Raw genomic sequence first — 27,610 nt, 5'->3', positions numbered from 1 at the left:
CCAGGGGCACAACACACACGAGACTGTTAGAAGACCCCTATCACCACCACCCCAATTAGGGGCGGCTGCCAAACCTCCCTTAGAATACAGATGCCCAACCCTCCGGTAACTACCTACAATCCCTGCTCCCGCCCCCCACATACCAACAATCCCACCCCACCTGGAGCCAAAGGCCAACATGAACGTCTTCTAAACAGACCAGCAAAAACCCAGACCTCTAGCTTCCTCCTAGACAAATCAGTTCTACTCCTCCAAGGCTCTCCTCACTTCCCCAAACTGCAAGCCACCAGCTTGGGGGGCGTAGGGGTGGACAACTAGCCAGTCCCCAAGCTCCACAGATCTCTTAGACTACCAGTTCCAGGTAGTGGTCAATGGAGTTGCTGATGCCCAGAGGCTAGATTCATTCACCACATTCAGTGCGAACTGCCCCAAGCTGACCTTTGCAGGTTGGTACCCAGCATCTTCTCGACACAATTCAGGGGGTGAATTTTTTTGTTAGCCTTCTTCCCTATTAATCCAGGGAAGGGTAAGGACCCAGATGCAGGGTATTCTCTTTCCTGGAGATCTCTTGGAATGTGGGGAGTTAGCTGATGGAGGGCACCCTGAGGAGGAGATTTTCAGATCAGAAGTCTGGCAGAGGTGCAACGGTACTTTAAAAAAAATTTATTTACTCCCAAACCTGTGCTCAGTAACTAAAGATAAGGAGAGTCAGAGTTATTTGTTGGAGGGGAGGAGAGATAGAGCAAATGTGGATTTATGGAATTTTTAACCATGTTTTTGGGAGGTCAGAGATGAGTGAAATGCCTTCAAATTTCAGCAGTGGCATTTGAAAAGAATGGAGACCACATGGGGGTGGGGGAACTGGAATTTAGAAGTCAATGAGACACTTGACCCAGGATTGTTGAGAACAGAAAAAAAAGCGAATCAAAAAAAAATTCAAATCAAAATTTAGAGACAAGGAATAAGAAAAGTGCTCCTCTCTCGGCCTTAAAGTTTGGAGTTGGAAGGGGAAAGGCTACTTACAGAAAGTTGGGAGAGTCTCAGACTAAACCAATCTTTGCTTTAAGAGTCAAGGGGGAAACAGGAACCAGACCAAGCAGCTCCAGAACATAAATTTAATGACGGCAGCACAGAATCATGTCAATGCTGGGACCTTACAGAACCATCTGCCCTCCTCCCACAATCTTATAAAGGAACTGTGGTCTAGAGAGGCCTATGTTCACACAGCTGGGATTCAAAGTCAGATCTTCTGCCTCCAAATTCAGTGCTCTTGCCCTTACACAACAGTGCCTCCACTACCCACCTTAAGGAATCCTGTAATGGCACACAGATGAAAAATGAGATGACACATTAGGGACACGAGATAGAGGGAACAAGTAATATGAAGCATAGAAGGGCAGAATCTGCCAAGACAGTTTTAACCAGGGGAATTACAAGGGGTACAATAGCCCCTTCTGTTCTCAAAGTAGGAACTATAGATCTGCATAAACAGTGCCCTTTACATCTGGTCCAACCAATGTACAAGGCTCTAGCACCAGTCTTATTGGTGACTACCTCATACCTTAAACAGAAGGCTTCTGAGAGGTTTAATAAGGCACATACAAAACACTAGGACAAATAACATCTCCAGGCTTCACTTCCTTTCTTCCTAAGACCTTCCATTTCTACCCCAGCCTAGGAGGTATGAAAAGGGCCTGTTTTGTTCATGTTCAACCAAGTACATTTGTCCATATTAGCTTAGTACAACTCCCACTGGTTAGCCTGGAAGGGAAGCCTGCTTATATGGATGGGGAGTGACATCTCTGGAACATCTGGATGGGAGAAATCCATCTCTAGGATGTTACAGATATTCCCTACCTCAGAGGGAAAACCTCAAACTCATCTCAGGACAAATGAGAGCCCTCACCTGTGTGTCAAGATCCCACCTGTGAAGGGAAAGTCACTCTCTAACTCTAACAGACTTGGGGGGGGGGGGGAATCTCCTAAGGGAGGAAGGGAAGAGAGAGGGATATGAAGAAAGGATGAAAGCTCCACCTGAGGGTAGTAGCCCCTTCTCTGGAACAATCTCAGGCGTGGGGCAACCTCCCTTCACTCCAGGTGGCAAAAGCAAACTTAGTTCCCTTTCCTGGAGCCTCTGGCCGTCGCGCCCCACTGCAGCTCCTTGGTTTGGCTTTGACACAGAACTAACCGTCCCCAGGAAATGCCTCCCTCCGGTCCAGGCAGGAATCCCAATACCCTACACCCTCCCACTGTGGGGGAAGGAGGGAAAAAAGGAAAAAATGCTCCCTCCTCTCTAGGTCAAGGAAAAGATCTGGAGACCACCTAGCAGTCCACCACCCCTCCCACTTCTCTTTACTGGGGAAGTGCCCAGTCCAGTGCCCCTTCCATGTCTACCAACCCCCACCCCTCCCAAACTGTGCTGGGACATGAATCAGCTCTCACAGCTTGTTAAAGCTGGACCTCTTGTTTTCATGCCCTCACCCCAGGAAACACCAAGTTACAGCTTTTCCAGCTTTCCTCAGCAGGGGGCCAGGGTCCTCACTTTATAAACATCCCCAGGCCTGCAAGAGCAGAAGGCATAGAATGGTGTGAGACAAGAGCCCAGGGGAGACAGACTAAGAGAGGAGACAGAGAACCAGAGGCAACAAGACAGAAGTTCTGAGGAACAGTAAAGCAGGGTCTGTGGAAGTCAGCCCTGCAGGAATGGCACTGAGGCAGTGGGCTAGGAAGACCCCAAGAAGCTGGGGAACCATCTGTTTGGTGATTTCACTCCTCTTGCAACTGCAAGGAGCTCACAGCAAATGCTACTTCCAAGCTCAAGGTAAAGAGGATGGAAGAGGGAAGAGCAGGGAAACAGGAAACTGGGGGGCTTGAGGGGAGATGATCTGCATCTGATCCTTAGGATAAGTATACTTCCTTCTTATTTACTGAAGGATGCTCACTTTTCCCTTCTTTCTCATGCCTCTCCTGCCCATCATACAAAAATAAAAAATTACAGAGTAGCGTAATTCTCCCACTCCAGGGCAAAGCTCTTCTCATAAGGCATGCCACCCCTGCTAACTTTCCTCATTCCTCCTCAGCTCCCTGTCACTATGAGGGGAAATATTTTACCCTGGGTGAATCCTGGCTCCGAAGTGACTGCTTCTACTGCACCTGCCTACACCCTGTTGGTGTGGGCTGCTGCGATACGTAAGTGATTTGGGGTTGCTATGATGTGCCTGACTGGGAGTGGGAAAGAAGGTACTGGGAGGAGGGAAATAACTAGGGATGATACAGAATTAATGAGATGTGACAAAATGGATTAAGGCACGGAGAAAAGGAAGAATATGTAGACTACATTGTATTGGGATGAAGAGAGGAGGTAAGTACGGAATAGGAGAATGTCCAGGGTGGAAGTCAAGTCCTATTCTTGCTTTAAAACAAGGGCTCCTGAAATACAATAGTTTGACTGGAGGCAGGGCTGGTGGGAAGAGGCAGCATCTCACGTGTGCAATTTCCTTACCTATGATGTTCATCTAGGTCCCAGCATCCCATCGACTTCCCAGCTGGGTGTGAGGTACGACGGGAGGAAGGGACCTGCCACATCTCCCTGGTGCAGAAATCTGACCCTCACCTGCCTTGCAGGGGAGGCCCCCCTGACCTTGAATGGGGCTCAGCCAATACCCCTGACTCCGGGGCCCCAGGACCTCATCCCAGTTAGGTTCCACTGACCATCCACTTTGCTGCCTGCCTGCCTGCCCACCACAGCTGCTGCCACCTCCAGGGAAACCACTAGCAGCTGTGAATTTATTCTAAATAAATAAGTTAATGGACAGCCAAATGCCTGCCATGGAGTCCCTTCTCAGAGGCACACAGCCACAGAAAGGAAGGAGAGGGCTATGTAGGAGTCTGTCTTTCAGGCTGTGTCCAAGCACAGCAGTGCCACAGTGGATAATTGGAGCCCAGATCAGATGGTAACACTGCTGGCACTGGGGCCTGGAGCAGCATAGGAGACCAGCGTTGGGCTTGTGGGCAACACCTTGATGGGGAGGTCCCAGCTGAAGGTGTCCACAGGCACTTGTTCAGGTCCTGTCCAGACCACAGGCTCAGGCTGCTCCATGGGAGGGAGCAGTGCCAAGCCAGGTTCCCGAGATGTCACAAATTCAAAATGTAGCCGCCACTTCAAAGATACTGGAAGAGAGAAGATTGGGTGAAGGGTCAGAGTAAACAGGAGAAAACAGCAAGATAAGGAGGAAGTCAAAAAGGGGGGCAGGAGAGAAGCCACTGATAAGAAATATGGGGAAAGGAGAATAGTTATGAGGACTGGGAACTAGAGCTGGTGTTAGAGAGTAATGGACACCTCTATAAATGTTCAGACTAGAGATCCTCAGACCAGTAGGTGGCAAGCAGCTAACAACCTAAAGTTGTATGTGGGACCAGTTTCAGGTAGCTTGGAGTAAGTGTGTTGGGAAGCAGGAGTCAACATTATCCCAGAGGCAGGAAGTCTGAGGGTTTGCTGGGGTTTGGGAGTAGAATGAGGTGGTTCAGCAAATCACAGGATCTAAAGGGTGGGGAGGAGAGGACTTAAGTATATCTGCAATGAAGGTGAGTCCTGCCCGCCCATGCACAAATTGTAGTCCCATCCCACAGTAGATGGGGAGCAGCACTGGGGTGACACTATTAGAGCCTCACCAATAGCTGTGCAGAAGCCTGGGGTAGAGCTTAGTGGAATGGGAAGAGAGAAGCTAGTTCTGGTTGTGTGTAGACAGGATTCCTGGTGTCGAGCATGAGTCACATGGGACACAGAAGGAGCCCCACTTGCCCCCCGGCGCCGCTGGTACTCAGGCTGGACAGTCTCTTCTGTCTGTAGGCTCACTGAGAACTGAGGCAGGGAAAAGTATTCACAGGTGGAATTAGTAGCCACTGAATGGATAGGATGCTCCAACTCATAGCCCTCTTTACCCATACACAGTCTTTATATCACCCCACTGTAGGCCATCCCCACCACCACCCTGGATATGCCTGCTCACCTTCACAGATCCCTTCCCAGCCTCCCATCCATATAAAACAGGTCAACTCCAAGTTGCAACCCCATCCCCTATTCCCCCCACGGTATTCTCTCCTCCTCACCTGCAAACAGGCCACAGTCCCCTCCCCCAGGTTCAGGGTCCCTATTACGTCCTCCCCAAGTCTGTACACGGACTTGAAGATTCCAAAGGTCCCAACCTTCCCTCGACCATCGCTGATATTGTATAGATCTGGGGGTAGGGGGAATGAAGATCTGTGAGTCAGGACTCCCATGCCAGCAAAGGTCCCTTCCTAAGGATCCAGTCGGGATTGGATTAGAAAGGCAACAGACTAGGAGGAAGAGGGCTCAAATAGGACAGGTGGTATGGGGCAAGGGGGGGAGTTCCTGGGCCCCAGAATGACTTGAGGGCAGCCCTCCTCACAAATTGGTCTATGAGTATACACGTGGGGATGTCTCTGAGAGAAAGGTTTTTCTGAGGAAGGTATCCTTACACAAGTTGAAGCAAAAGGCAGCCCTCCTCACAAACTGATCTATGAGGATACTCAAGAGGTACCTCTGAAAGTAGGCTTTTATGGGGAGAAATATCCTTACACAAACTTCGACGGGATGTGGCAGCCATCAAGAACTCTCCTGCCAATTCTGCTAGTCGTGAGTCCTTTCTACCTACTTCTTCTTCTTCCAGGAATGGGCTGGATGGAGCCACAGCCTCATCCTGGGGGAACAGGGCATCTTGGAAGCCTGGGGAAAGAATTTGGGATAAAGTATGTAAGGGAATGGGCCAGGGAATGGGGTATATTGGAAGAGTTAACCAAGGTTGTTGGTTGAGAAGTACTGGGGGATTGGAAACAGATTAGGGAGATGTGGGTCTACAGAACAGATGGCAAAGTGTCAGAGAGATACAAGTAATAGTGAAACTATAAAGGAACAGAATAGTGAAGAGGTAGTACCTGGAAACACAGAAAGCTCCAACATGGGAAGAGATCATGGGAACCCCAATCCTTACCATTCTATAGCACCTTTAGTGAAAATGAGAAGCTTCCCTTAAGTCCTTCCCCTTTCATACCCCAAAGACTAATGTCTTCTCTACCATTCCCTTTCTCTCCAATGACCCTGCCACTCACCAGTTAACACGAGCACCCTTAGTGGAACCCTAAGCAAAGTGATGGGGCAGTTGACCCGCTGGCAGCCAATAGTCAGCTTGTAGACATACTTGACAGACTGACCCCGAAAAGATGGTGGCCCTTCCATGGGAAGTACTTCACTATAGGAATCTAGGTAGGGAAAAGTCAGGAATAAGAAAAAGTATGCCTAATCCTGTCAGGCTATGGGGAAGCATGTGGAGGTTATTAAAAAAAAGAAAAGCACACTACTCACAGGATTTGGATTCTCCAGGGTCTAACCTCAAGTCACAGAATAGAATCTTTGGAGGAGTAGATAGGATGCATTGACCCCGTTCACCTGGAGAGAGGAGACCAGTAGAACTGGATGAGACTGAAAAATACAAAGTCAGGGACAGAAGAAGCCATGAAAGTAGTGGGGAGGGGATGCCAAGCAGTGATGACACCATTTGTACTTAGGATGCCATGCAATTCCTAGGCCATCCTTTCCTTTGGCCATGATAGGGGTATGCAATCCAATAATTTTACTGTCGTCCTGGGTGACAAGCATCATCAGTGACCCCTCCCATGTTACAGTCACACACAAGTGTATGACAGGGCATGTCATCTCACCTCCATGTGACTTTGACAGTCACCACCCCAGGGGACAAGGGCAAAGAGTCTGATACTGACACTTCCTGCTACTCTTCCGGGAGACAGCAACAATACCCCCAGCACTACCCAACCCCTATAGAGCAATACCAACTTCCTCAGATAACAAGGATCGAGTCAAGGCGGATTCCATGCCCTGAGTAACAAAAGATACGTGTCCCTAACCTCGATGTGGCAAGAACACAGTCTGGCTCTCAGGCTGGACATCTGGTTGGCTGGAGTCTGGGGGGGGCAGTGCCACACGGCTCTCACTGGCATGGAACTGGCAGTGTATTTGGGCACTGGCCCAGGCCAATGCTTCACTGTTGGTGAAGGGACAAGTATTACAGAAGGCAGGTCTTTGATCCCCACAAACTCTGTGGATGCCCATGCCCCTCCCCTCCCCTCACCACCCCTTACTCCAGTCCCAGGGAACCCTGATCTCCTGAGCTCTATCCTGAAGTCACATAAAACACCTGCTCCTGAAAACCACAGGCCTCAAAGAACTTCCAGAAAGCAACTGTCTTAGAAGTCTTAATCTCAGAAGGGGTGTCCAGTGTCGGGAACATCACTCTCCACAAAGATTAGGGTGTAACAACCAAAACGGTCAACTAATCAACAAAAATTTGCTAAGTATCTATATACCAGGAAGGGTGCAGAGTGCTGGTGCTCAGGGTTCAAAGACAAAAATAAGTGTCCCTGCCCTCAAGATTTTATATTCTTCTCAAGGGAGACACCCCAGGTCCGCACATGGCTATGTGGGGGACATACACGAAATAGACACCTTAACCAAGAAGGGCCCGTCCCGAGGCCACAGGCGCGGCAGAGCCCGTCCGCGGTGAGTACCTGGACGCCGAGGTGGCCGTGGGAGATAAGGGGTTCGTGACAGTCACCACGCACTCCAGCGCCTCCCCAGCCAGAAACACGGGGCCCCGGCTCAGCTCGGCCACCAGCTCGATCATGGCGGCCCCGGGAGCAGCTCTGCACGGGAAAGGCAGACCGCATGTCAGCATCGCCTACGTGGGGCAGAGAGGGGCCGGGGGAGGGGGCACAGAGAGGGGCCGGGGGAAGGGGGCACAGAGAGGGGCCGGGGGAAGGGGGCACAGAGAGGGGCGGGTGGTGCCATCAGTTAACAAGCGCCCACTCGGGCCCAGAGCTGGGGCTACCAAGGGCCACCACCGGCCCCTGCGGTCTAATGGAGAAAGCCACAGGCAAAAGACTCCGCAGGCGATTCCGGGCACGGAGGGCGACCTGGAGGCAGGGCTTGAGTCGGGACAGGAGGCGGCCAGCACCGGGGGTACTCGGGGAATGGGATGCCGCTGCTCCGAGGCGGAGACCATCGGGACGGAAGACACCTGATGGCCCCCAGGGGAGACGCTGGGGACGGGGAGGACGAGCGGGCCGCGGCCGGCCAGGGCCTCCCCGCCCCGGGCTGCCCCGCTGCCCGCCCCGTCCCACGCCGGGTCTCCCTCCGCAGCACTTCCCCGGGTCCAAGGCCCCGCCCCACGGCCCCGCAGCTGCCCCTCCGAACCTGGGCTACCTGGGCCCGCCCGTGCCTCCACTTCCTTGTCCCCTTCGGCTCGGCGTAGCGTAGCCTGACGTAACGCGACGTGGCATGCGCAGTCGGCGCCGGCCCGGGAGGCGGGACTTCCCGTCTGATTCCGAGGAAGAGCCCCTTCCGGTCTAGGAGCCGGTGGGGGCCGGGATCCGGGGTCCGGGACTGCTGGTCCCCGGGGACCGGAAGCGGGGCCGCCTAGGGGCTGGAAGCTGGCGCCTCCGTCCGGTCCGCCCGCGGGGCGGGGCGGGGCCTTGGAGGCCCGATAAAGGGGTTCGTTCCCCTCCCCTGCCGCTGTCCTGTATCCTCTGTGGACCCATGACCCGGAGGTCTGGGTCCAGCCGCTCCCACCCAGGACTCGAGGAAGTGATTCAGTGCCTCTCCTCCGCGGCCCTGGCTCAGGTCGTCTCTGCCCAGGAGCACCGGGTAAGCCCCAGGGCAGCCAAGCAGGAGACGCGCCCCGGGCCAGCCCGAGCCCAGGAGCTTGACGAGACGGTGCCTGGGTCCGAACTCTGCTGACGCTGGCCTCGGAGCTCGAGCCTGCAGCTCCAAGAACCATGGAGGAGCACTTGGGGGCCGGGACCCCCGAGGCTAGAGGGATGCCGGGTGACTTCGGGGGCCTTGGCACGGGGAGCCCAGGCTGCCCAGAGGACACCGGGGGCAGGAGCGACGCAGACCCGGGGCAGCTGATGGCTGCCTACGAGGGCACCGCCGCGGGCCACCGGCTGCCCCGGTTCGGCTGGCGCATCTGCTTGGCACACGAGTTTCCCGAGAAGAGGAAGCCCTTCAATGCCAACAACATCTCCATGAGCAACCTGGTGAAGCACTTGGGCATGGGTGTCCGGTAAGTGTCGCAGCATCTTGGCCAGCGCCCCGGGTGCCTACGGTCCCGACATTTCTCCTTCCCATGGATAGGGTTATCATTTGAGCTGGAGGAAAACGGAGAGGTGGGGTCTTGCCCTGAGGGCACGTCCAGTGCTGACCACCGATCTTCTAGGAAACTCAGGGCCCTGCCTTGCCCAGAACTAAGACCACTGGACCTTGCCCTCCTGAGCCCTTTTTCCTGAACTCTTGGGCTGAAATTTCACTCTAGGCTTCTGTTTGTTTTTAGATGGCTGATCACCCAGGGTAAGAGAAAGAGAAGTGGGGACCGACTTTATGACTGTTGTGAGGCAGCATGCAGGGTACCATGAGTTAGATTCCCACCAAACAGTAAACATCTTCCAAATTTCCTCCTATCCCATCACTCCGACACCTTCTGCATTTGGAGGGAATAGTCAGGATGGGAGGCAATCTGCATTGACTCTAAGAATCATAGATTTAAAGCTGAAAGGAACCTTACAAGTATTAGTCCAGCTGCTTCAGTGGATAACGTGTAATTTAATAACTGCATTTAATAATCAATAATAGTAATTTTGATATGCCCTCAAAAGAAAAGATTAGATGGTAACACAGACTTCTAGAGACATTAATGTAGCTTTCCATTTATCCTAGAACCTGTCCAAGGTTGGTTTCAGGGCCATGGTTCTCTCCTTTCTGTCTCCCCTCCCCCATCCCCAGATTGAAAGCCAAAAGATAACTATCCTTTACAGTACAGAGTGAGTAAAATAAGAGGACATGACTCTCAAAATAAGGAACAAACAGGTGAATTCAGGATAGGCAGAGAAATATGACCCTGAGGCAGATTAGGAAAAACACAACTGGAGAGAAGGGTAGAAAAAGAAACTCAGAACTGATCATATCTAAGATTGGGAAAAGATAGAGCGATATGAAGAAACTACAAGCAAAGGTTGCTACTGCCCTAAAGGCCATAAATCAGGGGTGGAGAGCGTGTAGCCTCAGGGCCACCTGTGACTGATTTGACTGAATCCAAACTTCACAGAACAAATCCCTGTAATAAAAGGATTTGTTCTGTAAAACTTGGTCTCTGGCAAAGGGCCACACCCTGAGACCTAGAAGGCCACATGTGGCCTTGAGGCTGCAGGTTCCTCACCCCTACCCTAAAGTCTGTGCATGGATTCAAGTTCTCTGCCATTTCCCAATCAGTTACTGAATAGGATCAAGTCACAACACCTTGTGTAGAGAGAAAAGATGACAGTTCCCTTTGGTTAGCCATAGCTGTGTGTTAGAAAGCTACTCCATACTTTTTGTGGGCACTAATCTGGTTTTTCCCTGAATGGCTTGAGCCTGAGAGTCCATCTTAGAGGTCTTGGGGAAGAGTAGGAGGAGTGATAATATATACATGACTAAGTCTTCTCTGGACCCTTGAATTTAGAGGAATTTGAGTCATCCTGGATCCAGACTGGGGCCTCAGTTTCCCCATGCCAGGGTGGGGTGGGAGCTGTGACACAGGGAACTGGAATGAGATTGGGAGTTGGGGTACCTCAGTAAGGAAAATGTAGGGTGGGGCAAACAGGGAAGCCCAAAGGGTGACACTAGATGATGTGACTGAAATTACAAAGAAAGCCAAACAAGCCAGGGAATGATTAGGCTGCTCTTAAAATGAAGGGAGAGAGAAGAGCCCAAGAAAGGGAGTTATCAGAGAGGAGGGGGTGTGGGGAAGGAAAAATAGTGCACTTCCTGAGTCATCAGTAAGTCAGTCAATAAGCTTTTACTAAGCACCTACTGTGTGCCAGACGCTGTACTTAGCATTAGGGATACAAAGAAAAGCAAGTCCTTGTTCTCCAGGAGTTTACAGTCCAATGAGAGAGACAACATGCAAAAAACCTTTGTACAGAAAAGTTATGTGTGGGATAAATAGGAAGTAATCAACAGAGGGAAGGCACTAAAATTAAGAGGGGAAAAAAGTGGAGGCATTTATTATACATGACCTCAAGGAGTTGAGCCACAAACTGAAGAAATAGCTAGCAGGGATGAGTTGTTCAAGAAAGGGTTTTTTGACGATGAGAGACATGTTTGTAGGGAAGCAGTCAGTAGATGGGGAGAGATTGAAGATGAGAGAATGGGGACCAAAGAGAGGGAAGTCTGCTGAAGGAGACAGAACAGAATGGGATCATTTGTTCTAGTAGAGGAGTTTGCCTTGGGAAGGAGAAGGGTCTCCTCTTCATGTGAAACAGGTGAAAGAGGAGATAGTGCCACCTGACTGATATGAGATGAGAAGGGGAGAAGAGGGAATTCTCAGCACTTGGACTTAATGAGACAAAGTTCTCAGCTGAAAGAGTCAGAGGAGGCAGAGCATGGGAGGTTTGAAGAAGGATGAAAAGGTTTGGAAGAGCTGCTGTAGTGCGATAGTAAGTTAATAAGGGAGGTATAAAAGTATTACTTAACATCAGTGAGGCACCAGTTGAGTTTGTATTACATAAATTTGCCACCAGCACTGCCACAGCTGGGTAGAAACTTGTTTCTTATCTTTCCCTAAAGTCATACTGTCCTCCTATATCTTTCAGCCCACCTTCCCCCAAATCCTTGCCACACTCTATCCCCAAATTTCTTATGCCTTATCTCTTTCCATCTTAATTCTGTTTTCCTCTTTCTCACTTTGCTTGGAGTGTACTGTTTATCCTGCTTCTAGATTTGGAGTCATGATGTCAAGCCCTCATTCTGCTATTGGCTCACTGTGTTATCTTGAACGTATAGCTTAAGCCCTCAGAGCCTCATTTTCTTGACCTGTGCAGAGAAGGAGTTGTTAGATGTTCTTTAAGGTCTTTTCTGTCTAAGCGTTACAAAACCTATGTTCAGAAATCAGGTTCATTACCTTCTTTAAATTTCTTCTTGCTTCTTCATTAGCTGTATACATGGTATCACCATTCACCTACTATCCCGTTTATATCCTTGAGAGTATCTTTGACTCTTCCCTCTCCCTCATGTCCTATCAGTCCTAGTGATTCTAGTTCCTCAACATCTCTCTCAAATCTGCCTTGGTGTCTGTCCCTCTGGCTCCACGCTAGTACAGGCCCTCCTAAGAGGCTGGTCTACTGAAGTAGCTTCCTAACAGGTCTTCTCACCTACATTTCCTGCTCCCTCCAGTCCATTCTTCATGGCATTGTCATGATGACCTTTCATAGGTGTAGGTTTTGTCACATTGTTCCTACTAATCCTTTAAAACTCTACCCAAATGCCAGTCTTTCAGGAAGCCTTTACTCATCTGAAAGATAATGATCTTTCCCTCAGATTTTTCTGTTATTTTCTGTTCTTACCTGTTCTGTTTCCATGGAACATTTCATTTTATAATTCCTACCAGAGAAAAAAATGTTTCTTCACATTGCACTTATATCTATATCTGGGTACTAGACTTTAATTTTTGGTTTATTGCTTGGAGAGACTATATTTTCTAAAGTTTTCCCTCCTAGCGTTTTCTTCATCCTGTAGGCATTTACCCAATATTTGGGTGTATGCCCTCACAATGAAAAGTAAACTTAATTCGTCAGCCTTGAAATACCAGATTTGAATTAAGTGGAGAGAATGGCCAGACTATTTCAGAAAGAGCCAACATCACAAGCAGAAATATGGGTGTGGATGCGAACATTGTGTAGAAGCAATGAGAACCCAAAGCTGGCTGAAGTGACGGTTTATATAACAATAGTTCCCATTGATAGAGCATTTTACAATGTACAGAGGGGTAGTAGAAATATCATTATCCATATTTTATAAATGAGGAAATGGAAACTCAGGATATTTACTTAGGATTCTACAGATAGCAAGTGCCAAAGTCCATACTGTAACCCAGGTCTTTTGAATCCAAAACCAGTGTTGTTGAATTTGAAGTACTGGTGGGTTACACAGTCATTATTTCCGTAATTACCTTGCCTGTTAAACCAAGTTTCCTCTTGACTTCCTTATTTCTATAAATGGCACCTTCATGTATCCTCCCAATCCCTCAGGCTGTCTCAAATAAGGAAGTAGCAAGAGATAAATCTAGAAAGATAGACTGGGGCCAGATTATGGAGAACCTTGAATATCAAGCTGAGCAGTTTGGATTTTGGTCTACTGTAGGTGCTGGGCAGCTGTTAAAGGTGTTTTTGTTAAAGAAATAAGATGAAGAAAGTGGTGTTTTAAGATTAATCCTGCAGCAAAGGGAGAGATTGGCAGTCATGTAGTGAGGTAGAAAGAGTACTAGATTTGGAATAAGAGGACCTGAATTCAGATCCTGGCTGTGCCACTTATGTGACCTCTGGCAAATCGCTTACCCTATCTGGGCCTCATTTTCTTCGTCTATAAAATGAGAAGGTTAGACTGGATCACATCTGAGTTCTTTTCCAGCTCCAAATCTATGCTCATAGATGGTGAGAAACTGAACTGAGTTGGTGGCAGTGAAAAGAAAGGGATGATATGAAGCACATTTCATGGGGAAAATGTGACAAGTTCACCCCAGAGTAAATCTTTTAAAGAATAGAGAAGAGTCTCCCGTCTTCAGATCCCCTCAAAGATGTCCCTAAAGTTAACTTGATTGACTGAGAGTTCATTTGTTATTGATAGAAATAAGAAAAGTTGGGAAACTGGCTTAGAAGGGAAGAAGATGATTTGGTTTGAGGTACTATCAGGATGCGTAGAAAGGCATTTGGAAATAGGGAACTTGAAGTGGAGTTGCTGCTACCTCTCTTACCTGTCAGTGTCCTTTCTCTCCTTAGGTATCTTAAATGGTGGTACCAGAAGACACAGGTGGAGAAGAAGACTCCATTCATAGACATGTTCAATTGCCTTCCCCTGAGACAAATCTATGGTGAGCGCTTCTCAAGGGAGAAAAGGCAAAGACCTCATTCATTTTACTTTCAAAGAAAAAGTCCCAACCTCCTCAGGCGGGAAATTGGAAAGGAGAAAAGAGGTCACTTCCCCATCTTTTAAAAACAAACAAACCAAAAAACTCCTCCCTTATAGTCCAGTGAACAAGATATGATTTTATGTTCTCTCATGTATAGCTTGTCACCTCAGTACCACTATTTTCCCTTCCCCCCCTCCCCTTCTGCCCTTCAACCGTTGGTCTCTGACCCCTGGCTCTGTCTCTAGGTTGTCCACTGGGTGGTATTGGAGGTGGTACCATCACCCGTGGCTGGAGGGGTCAGTTCTGTCGATGGCAGCTCAACCCTGGGATATACCAGCACCGAACAGTAATGGCTGACCAGGTGAGGAGAGTGGGGAGGATGAAGGATGTGAAAGAAAATAATTTAATTTATCAGATGCCTACTTGTGCCTCCTTGTGAGCCCCACCAAGAGCAAACAAGGACCTTTGACTTAGTCCCTGAGGAGGAGTAGCCCAAGTAGGAGAGGATTAGCATCCTCATCTGTCCGTGTCTTCACCCTTGTGTTTGATGGCAATCTCTATTAGAAATCACAAATCCTTGAAGTATTGAATGAAAGAATATACTTAGAAGCCTAGAAAAGAGGCCTCGAGGGTTAAGACAGTAAGTACTTTAGCTCTAAAAATGGCCTTTCCCAAGGCTTATCAAGCTATTGTGGTTCTCCTGTCATAGCCACCTCACTCCCAGGACCATTCATCTTCCTAACCAGAGCAAATCCTGTTTTCTTTGGTTCTATAGAAACAAGGTTAGAGTTTTTAACTTAGAAACTCAAGGAAAATAAAAATAAAGGATGAAAGTGTATCAGCAAACAAGCTCATAGAGTATAGATTTCTGATTCCAAATTTAACATCTAGCTCAAGATTGGCTTGGCTGGCACAGATTTTACAGGATAAACTCTGCCCCTTTTTCTTATGTCAGCTCTTTGGAGTAGATGCCAGAGAATGAGTGATGGACAAAGATAACTCCAGCTTTTAGCCTGAGGTAGATTCAGATTGTCACCACTGCCAAATCTTGTGGGATTTCAGTCCTTCCCAGAACCTGCTTTCAGTATTGTTTTCAGGTATGAACCCCAACCTTATCTCCTTTGCCCTGGAACTGTCCTGTTATCCTGGCCCCTGGATGACCAGAGCACTTCTTTATTTGGCCCCCAAGGTCCCTCCTTGAATTTCAGGCCCATTCTCCACTAACCTTGCCTTCTTTAGCCTTTTTGCTAGTCACTGGTTTCCAGCCCTCACATAAAATGAACTGGATGATGCTGATATCTTCAGGGGTGGGGAACCTGTGACCTCGAGGCCACGTGTAATGGAGCCCTCTAGATCCTCAAGTACAGCCCTTTGACTGAATCCAAACTTCACAGAACAAATCCCCTTAATAAAAAGATTTGTTCTGTGAAACTTGGACTCAGGCAAAAGGCTACACCTGAGAACCTAGAAAGCCAAATGTGGCCTCAAGGCTGCATGTTCCCCACCCCTGATTCATTCACCTCTAACCTGTTTTTTCTCTGTCCTTTTTGGTTTGCCTGAAGCATATTTAACCAGTTCTGTAGGTTGATTCTGCCCTGTAATGAAGTTCAGATTCTTAACCTATTGGTCTAAGTGTTATACCCACTAGCACCGTATCACCTCAGTGACAGGGGCCATCTTTCGTTTGGAGCCTCTATACATCACATGAAACTCTCTATCTTTTCCCTTTTCAGTACTTAACTTCCCTGTTGACTTTTTCATGTTTCTGGTCTGAGGGATGCCTTAAGTTCTCAGCTCATTTGTAGAGCAAAGAAGACTGTTAGGTCCTGAACCAATAAATGAGACTGTCAGGTTTTCATCTCTGTCTCCCAAAAGTTCTCTTTAATAACATCCTTCAGGTTCCCAAGGTAGTGACCTTTCAGATCCCTATCGCAATAGTATTGCAACATAAAATTCCTTAACACATATAATAATAATAATAGATATAACTTCTACCAAAAAAGGTTAATTTCTTCATAGCCTTTGCCATCAAAGAGCTTATGGTCTTTTTGGGAGATACAGGACTTAAATATACATGAAAATAGTTTTTGAGGCAGCCAGGTAACATAGCAGTGGGCCTGGTGTGAGGAAGACCTAAGTTCAACTCTAGTACCAGACACTAGCTTCATAACTCTTGGCATGTCACTTAACTTTTGTCTACCTCAGTTTCCTCACTTGTAAAAATGGGAGTAATAATAACATCTACTTCCCAGGTTGGTTGTGAATCAAATGAGATAATTTTTGTAAAGTGCTTAGCCTGCATGGCAATTAGAAGGTGCTATACATGTTCTCTCTTCCTTTTGAGACTATGACTTAAGTGCCAAAAGTAAGTGGTAGCCATAGTGGGCCTTATCATGGAACAGTGGCCAGAAAGACCAATGTGGGTTTGAGGAACAAGGAGGAGGCCTTGTGGAGAACATGAGGGTAGAGAGTGTTGTTTCCAGGTATACAATGTTCTTTATATAAATTAGCTCACTTGAGCTTCCCAACAAACCTGAGAGGTTGGTAATGTAGTAGTAGTTTCCCTATTTTACAGACAGGGAAGCAGAGATTTGAATTAAGAGACTGGCTCATGGTAGCACACCAGTAAATGGTAGAGCCCAAACTCAAACCCAGATTCTCTGAATCACTGGTTAAATAACATCTCAGCAATGGGATAGAGGAAGAAAAGTGGGAATAAAGATAAATGAGAGGTGCAGGGGATCTATGGGACAGAAGACCTTTTCCTGATTTTGGGAAGTATGCATCCCACCACTGAGAAGGAGGGCATGTCCTGTATGAATTCAGAGGATGTGGTAACGGAAGAAAAGCATTTCCTCATCCCAGGTCTCCCACCTGATTTTCAACATCCCTCCAGAAAAGGAGACAATATTCTATCCTGACTCCTGCTGGAAGTGGAGAAACACCATGCCATTGAGCATCAGCTTCCCCTCTTCCAGGAAAGAGGAGAAAGGCCATTCCATCCATTTTCCAGCTATGTCTCCTATCATAGAGGAAGGAAAATAACATCATTCTTTCAGCTTCAAGTCCTGCCCCCTGTCCTAAAACCCTATGAACAATGAAAATGTACCTCAGCTCTCTCAGTGATTAGCTCCCTCCTCATCATACCCTCTCCATCCTAGTGATTCTGACCCTCAAGCAGTCATCGTTCAAACCTCTTCCCTGGTTACCCACTGCCAATCCCTTATTCCCATTTTTACCAGATCCCCCCTCCATGTCCCACCCCAAAGCCCTCTACCTCTTCCACTGTGCCCTCTGGAATCCCTGCTCCATAGGCAACAAACTTGCTTTCATATTACTTCTTTTCCTACTCATTCCGTCTTTTGTTCTCAGTGAGACCTGGCTCCCTGCTGATCACACAGCCTCCTTGAGCTCTGTTTCCAGCACTGGCTGCACTTTTACTCATTACCCCCAATTCACTAGTCAAGGTGGGAGAATTGGAATACTCCTGGCTCCCCATTGTCACTTCCAGGTTCTCCCTCTATCACCATCACGTGGTAACTTCTCATCCTTTAAGGTTCACTTAACAGATATCTATCATCTTGGAAGCTTTTGTCTATGGACTTCTGGGACACCCTCCCATCCCTTTTTCTTCAGTGCTTGGTTTACAGCCTTTACCTCTTCCTAAACTCCTTTCTTTATACAAGGGAACGTCAACATACACATATGAACTTCTTATAGCACAGTAACCTCACAGTCCCTCTCTTTACTCCTTTCATATTACCTGCTGCTCCCACCTCTGTTGTACCCAAAGATTATCATACCCTTGCTCTTTCCTTCACCTGTGCATGCACCCTTTCCATATTCATGAGCTCTGAAAATCCCTCATCTGATTGGTCACAGTCTGTTTTTGTCATTTTACCTCTCTCTCTGCCTTGCAACTCCAAACCCTTCACCTTCATTATGACTTCCAGTCCCTTGACTTCTCATTTCTTTCCCAAGCTATCACCCCTACACTAGGCTACACTCTCCTCCCTTCCTGTCTTGGTCCCTTGATGAATGAGTTCAGCTTTACACTTTCCTCTTTTCTTGAGTCTCTTGCCCTTTTTATATATATAGTCGGTTGTGCCTTACTAAGCCTCAGCCTTGGATCACTTGCATCATTCATTGTCTTTGTCCCTATACAACTGCAGCTGAACAAAACTAGAGAAAATCACTAAACCATGCTGACATAGTCCACCACCAGTTTTTATTACATAATCACAATTGGGTACTTATTGCTACAGTATGCGGCAGTCCTTTTATACTTTCCTCATCAACTCACCACCCCATTCACCACAGCTCACTTCCCACATTTTTCAAGCTTCATTTGGCACTCTCTCTCCACCCTCTCATATTTTACTGAAAAAATTGAGGCCATTTGCTGAGATCTCCTTCTTTTCTCCTTCTCATCTCATATCATTCATGTGCCTTCTCCTACTCTGTCCTTCACCTGTCTCACAATGAAGAGGGGTCCTTCCCCTTCCCAAGGCAAACCTCTCTCCCTCCACACTAGTGCTCTCGTTCCATCCTGTCTTTTCCTACAGATTGTCCCCTCTGTTATCCCCACTCTCTCACTCATCTTCAGTCTGTCCCTGTCTATTGGCTGTTTCCCTATTGCCTATAAACATGCCCATGTCTCCCTCTCATCATCAAACCTTTACTTGAATTATCCATTCCAGCTGCTAGTTATCATCCTATACTTCTTCCCACTTTGTGGCTTCACTCCTTGAGAAGGCCATCGCTACTTCCTCACCTCTCACACTCTGTAGTCTAGCTTCTTAAGACTTCATTCAGCTGATACTGTTTTCTCCAAAGTTACTAACAGTCTTTTCGTTGCCAAATCTAATGGCCTTTTTTCAATCATTGTCCTTCTTAACCTCTCTATATCCTTCAACACTGTCAGTAATACTCTTGTATCTATGTTTTTGGAACACTTGCCTCTCCCAGTTCCCCAACCTGACTTCTCTTTCTCAGTCTCCTTTGGCTGGGTGTTCATCCAGATCATCCCCACTAACTGTGGTCGTCCCCTGAGGCTCTGCCCTTTTCTCTTCTCCCTCTCTCTTATTCCACTTGGTGATCTCATCAGCTCCCATTTGATCATCATCTCTATGCTTATGATCCTCATATCTGCTTTTCCAGCCCTCCCCTCTACTAACACATAGTCTCTCATCTCCAGCTGCCTATTGGACATCTTGAACTGGATGTTCTATAGATATCTTAATTCAATATGTCCAAATCCAAACTCCCTGTCTTGTTGACAAGCATAAGCGTTCCTTGGAGAGTATGATCCAAGTGGGACTTGGCCTATAACATTATGTCATATCATACTTGATAATCGTAAACATATAGTCTTGTTTTGTGTGATCTGAAAAGATGGAATTATGAGGAGAAAATAAGCTGCAGAGAGTGATTTCAGTTCAGTCTAAGGAAAACCTTCCAAACAGTTAGAACTGACCAAAAAGTAAAGTGGGCTTCCTCTGGAGACAGTGGGTTTGCTACCTCTTCAGGGAACATTGATTTTTGGAGTCAAAAGGCCTGGGTTTAAAACCTAGATGTGAACTTGGGCACGATGTACTACCTTTGAGCTTTAGCTTTCTCTCAAATGAGGTGGTGGTTGGACTAAATGATTTCTAAGGTCCTTTACACCTCTTTAAATCTGTGGAAGACCTAAGTCTTCCAGCTGAAACTAGATGACCACTTCTTATAAAATCATAGAATCTCAGATTTGGAAAGAACCTCAGAGGACATTTAAGTCCACCATAGCAAGGAAAAGGAGATGATTCTTATTTAAGTATGGATTGGATTAAAGCCCTTCTCATTCTGAAAATGAGTGTGGCTCAGATAAGTGGAAGGTAGAACATTTCAGCTTGGGGCAAAAGCATGGAGGTAGAAAAGAGCATACCTAGTATACTTCGGGGACAATGAGACCATCCTGGCTGCAGTAGATGGTTTGCATAGGGAAGTAGCTGGAGATAAGGATGGAAAAGGTAGCATAGGACTGGGTTGTGAAGGCCATGGCTAAGGAGACTTGATGCAGCAGACACTGGGAAGCCACTGAAGGCTTTTGAGTAAGTAGGATGACAAAAGCAGGGCTTTAAGAAGACTTGTCAGGAAGCTGTTTGAAGAAGTCCAAGAAAGCAGTCATGGTAGCTTTGTCCTGCTGTGGTAGTATTGGGAATAAAAAGAAAAAAATATATGTAAAGGAAACTTAGAGAGACGAATCTGGTTCAGAGTCAGAGAATTTGGGTGTAAAATGTGGCTTAATACTTAATAGCAATCACTTGAGATCCCTGGGCTTCTATTTCCCCAAATCTAACGTAAGTTAGATTTTAAGAGATGTTGAATTTGAGGTGTTGACAAGGTAACCAAACTCCATCTTCCTTTTTTAGTTCACCGTATGCCTACGGCGGGAAGGACAGACTGTGTACCAGCAAGTCCTGTCCTTAGAGCGTCCCAATGTCCTGCGAAGCTGGAATTGGGGCCTCTGTGGATTCTTTGCTTTTTATCATGCACTGTACCCTCGAGCCTGGACCGTCTACCAGCTGCCCGGGCAGCAAGTCACACTGACCTGTCGCCAGATCACACCCATCCTCCCACATGACTACCAGGTAAGATTGATCCCTGACCTCAGACTGATAATAATAAGGTAACACCCACTTCCACAAATGCTCCCTTTGCCTGTCAGTGTAGCTCTCTAGGCTTGAATCACCCCTTTATTCCTCCAAGACAATGCCTTTGATGAAGGAAAAAGGTTTAGGAATTAAAAGGGTATCTACTTTCTCATTGTCCTCTCCCTTCTCCCACCCAGGACAGCAGCTTACCTGTAGGAGTATTCGTGTGGGATGTGGAGAACACTGGTGATGAAGATTTGGAAGTATCCATCATGTTCTCCATGAGGAATGGCCTGGGAGGTGGACATGATGGCCCAGGAGGACTATGGAACGAGCCCTTCTGCTTAGAGCATGATGGGGAAACTGTTCAGGGATTGCTGTTGCACCATCCAAACCCCCCAAACCCATACACCATGGCCGTGGCTGCCCGGCTCACAGTGAGTATCAAGTAGACAAGGTGGGGGCTTTGAATGAATGGATGAATGACAAGGTATTTATTAAGCACTTGTAACATATGTGCCAAGAATTGTACTAAGTGTTGGAGATTCAAAAGTAAAACAGGATAGCTCTTGCCTTCAAGGAATTTACATTCTAGTAGGGGGAGATAACACATATAAGGGAGTAGTGGCCAGAGAAAGGAGAGGGCTGGTAAGTGGGGCTGTAGAGGAATCTATCAGTGTGATCCTTCCAGAAGCAATGGTAATATTGATTTGATTCCTCTTCCTAGAGCAAGAGATAGAAAACTGTCAAGGAGATGGCTGAGGTGAATGGTTACATGGGATGTGAAACATAGCCCAGGGTTTGGACCTGGCTAGATAGAAGGGGCCATGTGCATTGGTGCTGGCTAACTTACCAGTTGGAATAGCACAGCCTCAGGGCAGTGTCCTCACTATGGTCTTCACTATAACCCTACATTCTCACTCTTCCCACTTGATGGGAGTGGGCAGGAGTGAACTGTAGTCTGGTCTACAAGGGACAGTTTAAACTTGGTGTTAGCCACCTTTACTAAGAGCGCCATCCTGACAGGCGAACACCACAGTGACTCATATCACAGCCTTTGACCCTGATGGCACTGGACAGAAGGTGTGGCAGGACTTGCTCCTAGATGGACAATTGGACTCCCCATCTGGTGAGGTGGGGAGAAGGGGGAGTAAGAGGGATGAGGGGTTCTAACTGGATTAGAGAATGGTTAAACTTGTCCCCAGCTTTGATAGTTTGATAGGTGAAGAATCTAATAATTACTCCCACCCTGGTAAGAGGGTTACAACAAAGGGTAACTAGATACGTTCATGGGGATTGGGAGGGTCTAGTGGGGGAGGGCCCAGGAACCTACTTTATTTCCATGTCCATCTCCTGGACTACCCCAAACTTTCCATTAAGAGGTTCCTAAATAGTCCTGGGCTGAGTAGGAAGATGAGGTCCCCAAGGCTAAGGGCATTCCTTTGCTGACCATTCCTGTGTCATCCCTAGGCCCCAGCCCCCCAACCCAAAAGGGACAGGGCATAGGTGGAGCTGTGTGTGCAGGAGCCCATTTGCCCCGGAGAGGCAGATGCCAGCTGGAATTTGCATTGGCCTGGGACATGCCCAAGGTTCTGTTTGGAGCTAGGGGCCAAGCACACTACAGGTAAAGGAAGGAAGTGGGTGGGTGGGTGCAGGAAGGGTGGGGAAATTGTGTCAGGTTGTGGTGATGAGACTCAGAGCCTTGGGAGAGATGCAGAGAGGCTCGACAAAGTGTGGAGAAGTTACTTCATACAGCTCAAAGATTCTTGATCATCTTCTATCCCTTTTTTCAGGAGATACACTAGGTTCTTTGGCCAAGAAGGAAATGCAGCTCCAGCCCTCTGTCATCATGCACTCACCCAGTACCGATCCTGGGAGGAGAGAATTGCAGCGTGGCAAAACCCTGTGCTGGAGGACAGGTATGAGGAGATGGCCTCCAGGTCATGGCCAGTCTTTCCAGCCCTACCTTACTGGGCTCAGCCTGCAGGTTCCTCTGGATGTATGGTCATATCCGCCCCTGCTCACAGACAGAACAGCTCTTGATCTACTTGTCCCTCAGCCTATGGAATCCTTCACACCATCCACTTCCCAGGATGTTCTCCAGGGCATAAACATAGAAGGTTCAAAATGAAATTCATTATAGTCATAACCGCAGTAGTCTTTGGGTTCCCACAGATTGTGGGTTGAGCCCTGCCTTGTCTTTATTTACTTTGGCTTGGAGGTGATGAGGCTTCTCTCTCCGCTCATGTGGCTTTTTCCTTCCTCTTCCCTGGGGTGCTTGAGTTGTAGTTCATGGAAGTATTGCTTTAGGACCCTCACCACTGTGCTGGGTTCTCTGGTGCTTCTCCACACCCTTTAGAGCATGAGATCTTAACCTGTGATCCATGGATTTATTTTTGCAGCATTTTAATTATTGTATATCTGCATAAGCACTTCTTCTGTAATCATGTGTGTTTTATTTTATGAATTCAAAAGCATTATTCTGAGAAGAGATCTGTAGGCTTCACCAAATTACCCAAGTTGCCTGAAATACTGAAAGGTTAAGAAGCCCTGTCCTACGTCATAGTGGCTTATTGTCCTGTCCTGAGCACTGCATTTTCTTCACCTTCTCTTACGTTTCCAAGGCCAAATTGCTGTATAGTTCCATCACAGGGGGGATGGGATGGGATGGGGTGGAGTGGGGTGCTGGGACCAGGGTGGTGCACAGGTCCTCCCTGATTGCCTGGCCCACAGAGAATGAAAGTACTTTTGAAATCTGAGATGCAAATATTCTCACATCAGGAAATCTCTTCTTTCTATTATCTGGGCTGCCAATTAACTGGCTTAACTATACATCCATCTTGATGTCCGTATATTCTTCTGCCCTTGTTGGTCAGCTGTATCATGTTATTTTGCTAATTATTAAGGCTGGTCTTCAGTGAAACTTGGCTACCATGGTGTTGGTTCTCTGCTAATCTGTAGGTGCCCATCTCTTCCCTCAGACAGCTCCAGCCATTTCCCATAGGTATGACTAGAATACCCATTTCTCTAGTTTAAGGGTAAACTTTTCACTGTTCTAAACATATTTATACTTCTAAATTTTACTTAAAATTTTATTTAAATAAAAAAAATTATATATTATATAAATAATTCTCCCTACCTCTGCCTCCTAGGTCCCTGCCTGCCTGGTATAAGTCTGCACTTTTCAATGAATTATACTTCCTGGCTGATGGGGGTACTGTGTGGCTGGAAGTTACAGAAGAAACAACTTCGGAAGAGTTCAGTGGGATACTAAACCAGCTTCGGCCTACCCTGCAAGAATACGGACGCTTTGCCTATCTTGAGGGTATGGGAGAGCATATGGGGGGACATGGAGGAAAAGTGGAAATCTTAGCATAGGGGGCAGTGTTTGGTAGGAGCTAAGGATTCAGAGCAATATGGGAGTGTTTGGAGATGTGGTCACTCAGGGACATTCAGAGACTCTTCCTCCCAGGACAGGAGTACCACATGTACAACACATACGATGTCCACTTCTATGCCTCCTTTGCCCTCATCATGTTGTGGCCCAAACTCGAGCTCAGCCTCCAGTATGACATGGGTAAGAGTTCCCCAACCGTGACAACCCCCTTAAAAATACATAAATACATATTGACACACCTCATTCCCCACTCCTTCTACCCCACATTGGGGTCCTGTCCTACACCTCAGATGTCCACAGTCTCCCTTTACATATCTCTAAGGTCCTTCACGACCACTGAAGTCTATTTTCCCTTAGCTGTAGCAACTCTGAGTGAAGATTTGACACGGCGGAAATATCTAATGAGTGGCGTGACGGCTCCTGTGAAGAAGAAAAATGTGATTCCCCATGATGTGGGGGACCCAGGTATTTGGATTCCCAACTATAATATGGAAACCCCTCCTCCCCTCCGATTTCTTTCTACTCTCACTTGATCTTATCAGCTCCTTATAAAGGTCGTGGGTTTAATTATCATCCACATGCAGATGAACCCCATAAATATTGTCCAGCCTTCATCTCTCTCCTGAGCTCCAGGCCCACGTTATCCTGTTGGGCACATCCAACTGATTTCTCATAGACAGCTCAAAATCAGCACATCCAGACGAGAATTAAGCACCTTTCAGTTAAAACCCACCCTTCCTCCAAATTTCCTTTTTTCTGTCAAGGACATCCTCATTCTCCCAGTCTTCCAGGGTGTTCGATTTTGGTGTTGTCCTCAACTCATCACTCTCCCTCAACCCAGATCTTGACATTGCTACTTCCACAGCTCTCTTATTTATTCCCTTCTTAAACTTACACAGTTATCACATTATTTCAGACCTTGATACTTTTCACCTGGACTCTTGCAATAGTCTTCAGGTTGATTGCCCTGCCTGAAGTCTTTCCCCACTCCAGTCCATCCTCTTTTCCGCTACCAAAGTGATTTTCCTTAAACACAGGGTCACATCTGACCTCAATGGCACCCTTTTCCCTCCAGGATCAAATAGAAACTCCTATTTGACTTTTAAAGTCCTTCAAAACTGGCCCAACTTACCTTCCTAGCCTCCTAATGCCACCATCTACCTTCTAGCCAAATTGACCTTGTTATGGTTCTTCCGACACAACACTCTCTCCCAACTCCAAGCATTGCCATCCTCCTGCCAGGAATGAAAATGCACCCCTCATTTCTGCCTCATTCTTCCTTCAAGATTCAGCTCAGATACCACCTTCTGCATGAAGCCTTCCCAGATTCCACCCCCCCCCAACTGCTCATGTCTTCCCTTCCTAAATAACCTTATAATTCTCTAAATCTTTATATATGCACCTATCTCTTACAGTAGAATAAAAGCCCTTAAGAGCAGACTTGTACATTTTTGTCTTTGAATCTCCAGTGCCACATACATAGTAGGCATTTCATAAATGCTGGTTGGTTGGTTAATTGCACATATCCCATTTCCTAACGGCAGATGATGAGCCATGGCTTCGTATCAATGCTTACCTAATTCATGACACAGCTGATTGGAAGGATCTGAACCTGAAGTTTGTGCTGCAGATTTACCGAGACTTTTACCTGACAGGCAATGAGAGCTTCCTAAGGGACATGTGGCCTGTGTGCCAGGTAAGGCCTCATTGTGCATGGCTCATGTACTAGGAGTGCAGGCATGTACTGCAATTCCATGCACCTTGTCACTGGACGTGGAGGAGAAAATGTGGGATCTGTCGTGCACCCAGATCTTTATGTGTTGATGCCCTGGAATACTCCATCACAGGCTGTCATGGAATCTGAGATGAAGTTTGACAAGGACCAAGATGGCCTGATTGAGAATGGGGGCTATGCAGACCAGACTTATGATGGATGGATCACCACAGGACCCAGGTATGCCTAGAAATGAAGAATTGCCCCAGTGTGGGTGGAGTATCATTCTGGCCTCCAGCCCCACATTCCTGGTCAGGAATAATGAATCGGGGGGTTATTCTGACCTGTGACCCCATATCCTGAGTATATATAATGATGGCATGGAGATGGTATCACCCTGACCTTATATTCCTGGCCAGTGCCTACTGTGGTGGCCTGTGGCTGGCAGCAGTAGCTGTGATGGTCCAAATGGCTGCTACGTGTGGAACTCAAGATGTCCAGGAGAAGTTCTTGTCCATCCTGAGCCGAGGTCGTGAAGCTTACGAGAGGCTTCTCTGGAATGGTGAGGCAGGCTTCAGGGGAGGGGCAGCATGTGCTGGGGTTGATTGGCTCTGGAATGGATGTGGGTATATTAGGTCAAGGGGGTAAGAAATAGTGAATCAGAAGCTTTACCATGCCTTCCTTCTCTGCTCAAATAGGCCGTTACTATAACTACGATAGCAGCTCCCAGCCACAGTCCCGCATTATCATGTCTGACCAGTGTGCTGGCCAGTGGTTCCTGAGAGCATGTGGACTAGGAAAGGGGGATACTGAGGTAAGAGAGGAAGATATGATGGGTCAGGGTTCTGGGAGAAAGAAAAAACTCATCTTTCTTTGCTGGTTGGAGGAAGTGACCCCATCTTTTTCTGGGCAGGTATTTCCAACCCCCCATGTGATTCGAGCTCTCCAGACAATCTTTGAAGTGAATGTCCAGGGCTTTGCAGGTGGAGCCATGGGGGCTGTGAATGGTATGCAGCCAGATGGTGTCCCTGACACATCCAGTGTTCAGTCTGATGAGGTCTGGGTAGGTGTGGTCTATGGGCTGGCTGCTACCATGATCCAGGAGGTAATCAGTTTCCTTCTTTTCTTCCATCCTAAGTAATCCTCAAGAAAGCAAGGATTCATTCCCTTCCTTAATTCTTACTTTGTACTTTATTTTTCCCAACAGGGCTTGATCCAAGAGGGTTTTCTTACAGCTGAAGGCTGCTACCGTACAGTGTGGGAACGATTGGGGATGGCATTCCAGACACCTGAGGCATATTGCCAGCGTCAAGTATTTCGATCCCTTGCCTATATGCGACCACTCAGCATCTGGGCCATGCAGCTTGCATTACAGCAGCATGGCAGAGCCTCTGGGCAGGGCATGGGACTGACAGAACAGACAAGTGGAAAGAACATGGGAGTGACTTCTGGACAGAACTTTGCACCAGCTATGGGACTTAATACCAAGTCAAAAGCCAGAGCAAACCTGGGATAGAAGGGACTCCTAGATACTGTTTAGAGGAGGAAGTTGGAGACACTGTTGTGCACCTTCCCCTTCCCATCTGCAACCCTGAGCCATCAGGACAATCACCTACCACCCACTTCCCCCAGCAGAGCCATGGGGGGTGGGAGACACAAGCACCACAATCACTTATTTATTTTCCCTCCCTCCACTCCCCAATTATTTGCTGCATGGAATGCTAACAAAGATTGAGCTATTCCCCTCCCCCTCCCTATGCCCTGAGCCAGACCCCCTCACCCAAGACTGGATGGGGGAGTGGACATAGCTACACAAATAAAAGACTCCAGAAACAAG

General features: G+C 47.4%; 3 protein-coding genes across 6 annotated transcripts; 2 read left to right on the top strand and 1 right to left on the bottom strand.

The window, feature by feature from the left end:
• Positions 1-1,101: 1,101 nt before the first annotated feature.
• RGP1 (RGP1 homolog, RAB6A GEF complex partner 1) lies at positions 1,102-8,391 on the bottom strand. Of its 4 annotated transcripts, none has more exons than XM_072606998.1 (9): positions 8,297-8,391; positions 7,603-7,737; positions 6,943-7,079; positions 6,383-6,466; positions 6,130-6,279; positions 5,600-5,746; positions 5,110-5,237; positions 4,672-4,861; positions 1,102-4,170 (listed from the first exon to the last, which is right to left on the bottom strand). In XM_072606998.1, exons 1-9 carry the CDS (start codon positions 8,371-8,373, stop codon positions 3,947-3,949), a joined length of 1,272 nt encoding a protein of 423 aa, XP_072463099.1. In that variant the 5' UTR covers positions 8,374-8,391; the 3' UTR covers positions 1,102-3,946. The 4 variants fall into 4 exon arrangements, with proteins under 4 accessions (XP_072463099.1, XP_072463101.1, XP_072463100.1 ...); XM_072607000.1 differs by having other exon boundaries at positions 8,288-8,372; XM_072606999.1 differs by having other exon boundaries at positions 7,603-7,772; positions 8,297-8,348.
• MSMP (microseminoprotein, prostate associated) lies at positions 2,704-3,820 on the top strand. Its single transcript, XM_072607049.1, has 3 exons — positions 2,704-2,821; positions 3,081-3,189; positions 3,520-3,820. Exons 1-3 carry the CDS (start codon positions 2,704-2,706, stop codon positions 3,698-3,700), a joined length of 408 nt encoding a protein of 135 aa, XP_072463150.1. The 3' UTR covers positions 3,701-3,820.
• A 90-nt stretch (positions 8,392-8,481) lies between the features above and the next one.
• GBA2 (glucosylceramidase beta 2) lies at positions 8,482-27,609 on the top strand. The gene is made up of 17 exons (XM_072606997.1): positions 8,482-9,155; positions 13,900-13,991; positions 14,276-14,391; positions 20,441-20,659; positions 20,860-21,099; positions 21,689-21,791; positions 22,133-22,286; positions 22,456-22,581; positions 23,815-23,987; positions 24,135-24,239; positions 24,417-24,524; positions 25,604-25,755; positions 25,907-26,013; positions 26,193-26,335; positions 26,472-26,587; positions 26,687-26,878; positions 26,981-27,609. Exons 1-17 carry the CDS (start codon positions 8,869-8,871, stop codon positions 27,287-27,289), a joined length of 2,742 nt encoding a protein of 913 aa, XP_072463098.1. The 5' UTR covers positions 8,482-8,868; the 3' UTR covers positions 27,290-27,609.
• Position 27,610: the final 1 nt, after the last annotated feature.

The sequence above is a fragment of the Notamacropus eugenii genome, chromosome 1 (genome assembly GCF_028372415.1).
Source record: "Notamacropus eugenii isolate mMacEug1 chromosome 1, mMacEug1.pri_v2, whole genome shotgun sequence".
Lineage (NCBI taxonomy): Eukaryota > Metazoa > Chordata > Mammalia > Diprotodontia > Macropodidae > Notamacropus > Notamacropus eugenii.
The sequence above is the reverse complement of the archived record's forward strand: the minus strand, read 5'-3'. Positions and strand labels throughout refer to the sequence as shown.

Coding starts and splice junctions, on each gene's coding strand:
- MSMP (XM_072607049.1), top strand. CDS start 2,704: ATGGCACTGAGGCAGTGGGCTAGGAAGACCCCAAGAAGCTGGGGAACC. Junction 2,822..3,080: donor ATGCTACTTCCAAGCTCAAG/GTAAAGAGGATG, acceptor ATTCCTCCTCAG/CTCCCTGTCACTATGAGGGG. Junction 3,190..3,519: donor GGTGTGGGCTGCTGCGATAC/GTAAGTGATTTG, acceptor ATGTTCATCTAG/GTCCCAGCATCCCATCGACT.
- RGP1 (XM_072607001.1), bottom strand. CDS start 8,096: ATGGTCTCCGCCTCGGAGCAGCGGCATCCCATTCCCCGAGTACCCCCG. Junction 4,862..5,109: donor GGACTGTGGCCTGTTTGCAG/GTGAGGAGGAGA, acceptor TCCCTGCCTCAG/TTCTCAGTGAGCCTACAGAC. Junction 4,171..4,671: donor AGGCTTCTGCACAGCTATTG/GTGAGGCTCTAA, acceptor TCTCTCTTCCAG/TATCTTTGAAGTGGCGGCTA.
- GBA2 (XM_072606997.1), top strand. CDS start 8,869: ATGGAGGAGCACTTGGGGGCCGGGACCCCCGAGGCTAGAGGGATGCCG. Junction 9,156..13,899: donor CACTTGGGCATGGGTGTCCG/GTAAGTGTCGCA, acceptor TTCTCTCCTTAG/GTATCTTAAATGGTGGTACC. Junction 24,240..24,416: donor CAGCCTCCAGTATGACATGG/GTAAGAGTTCCC, acceptor ATTTTCCCTTAG/CTGTAGCAACTCTGAGTGAA.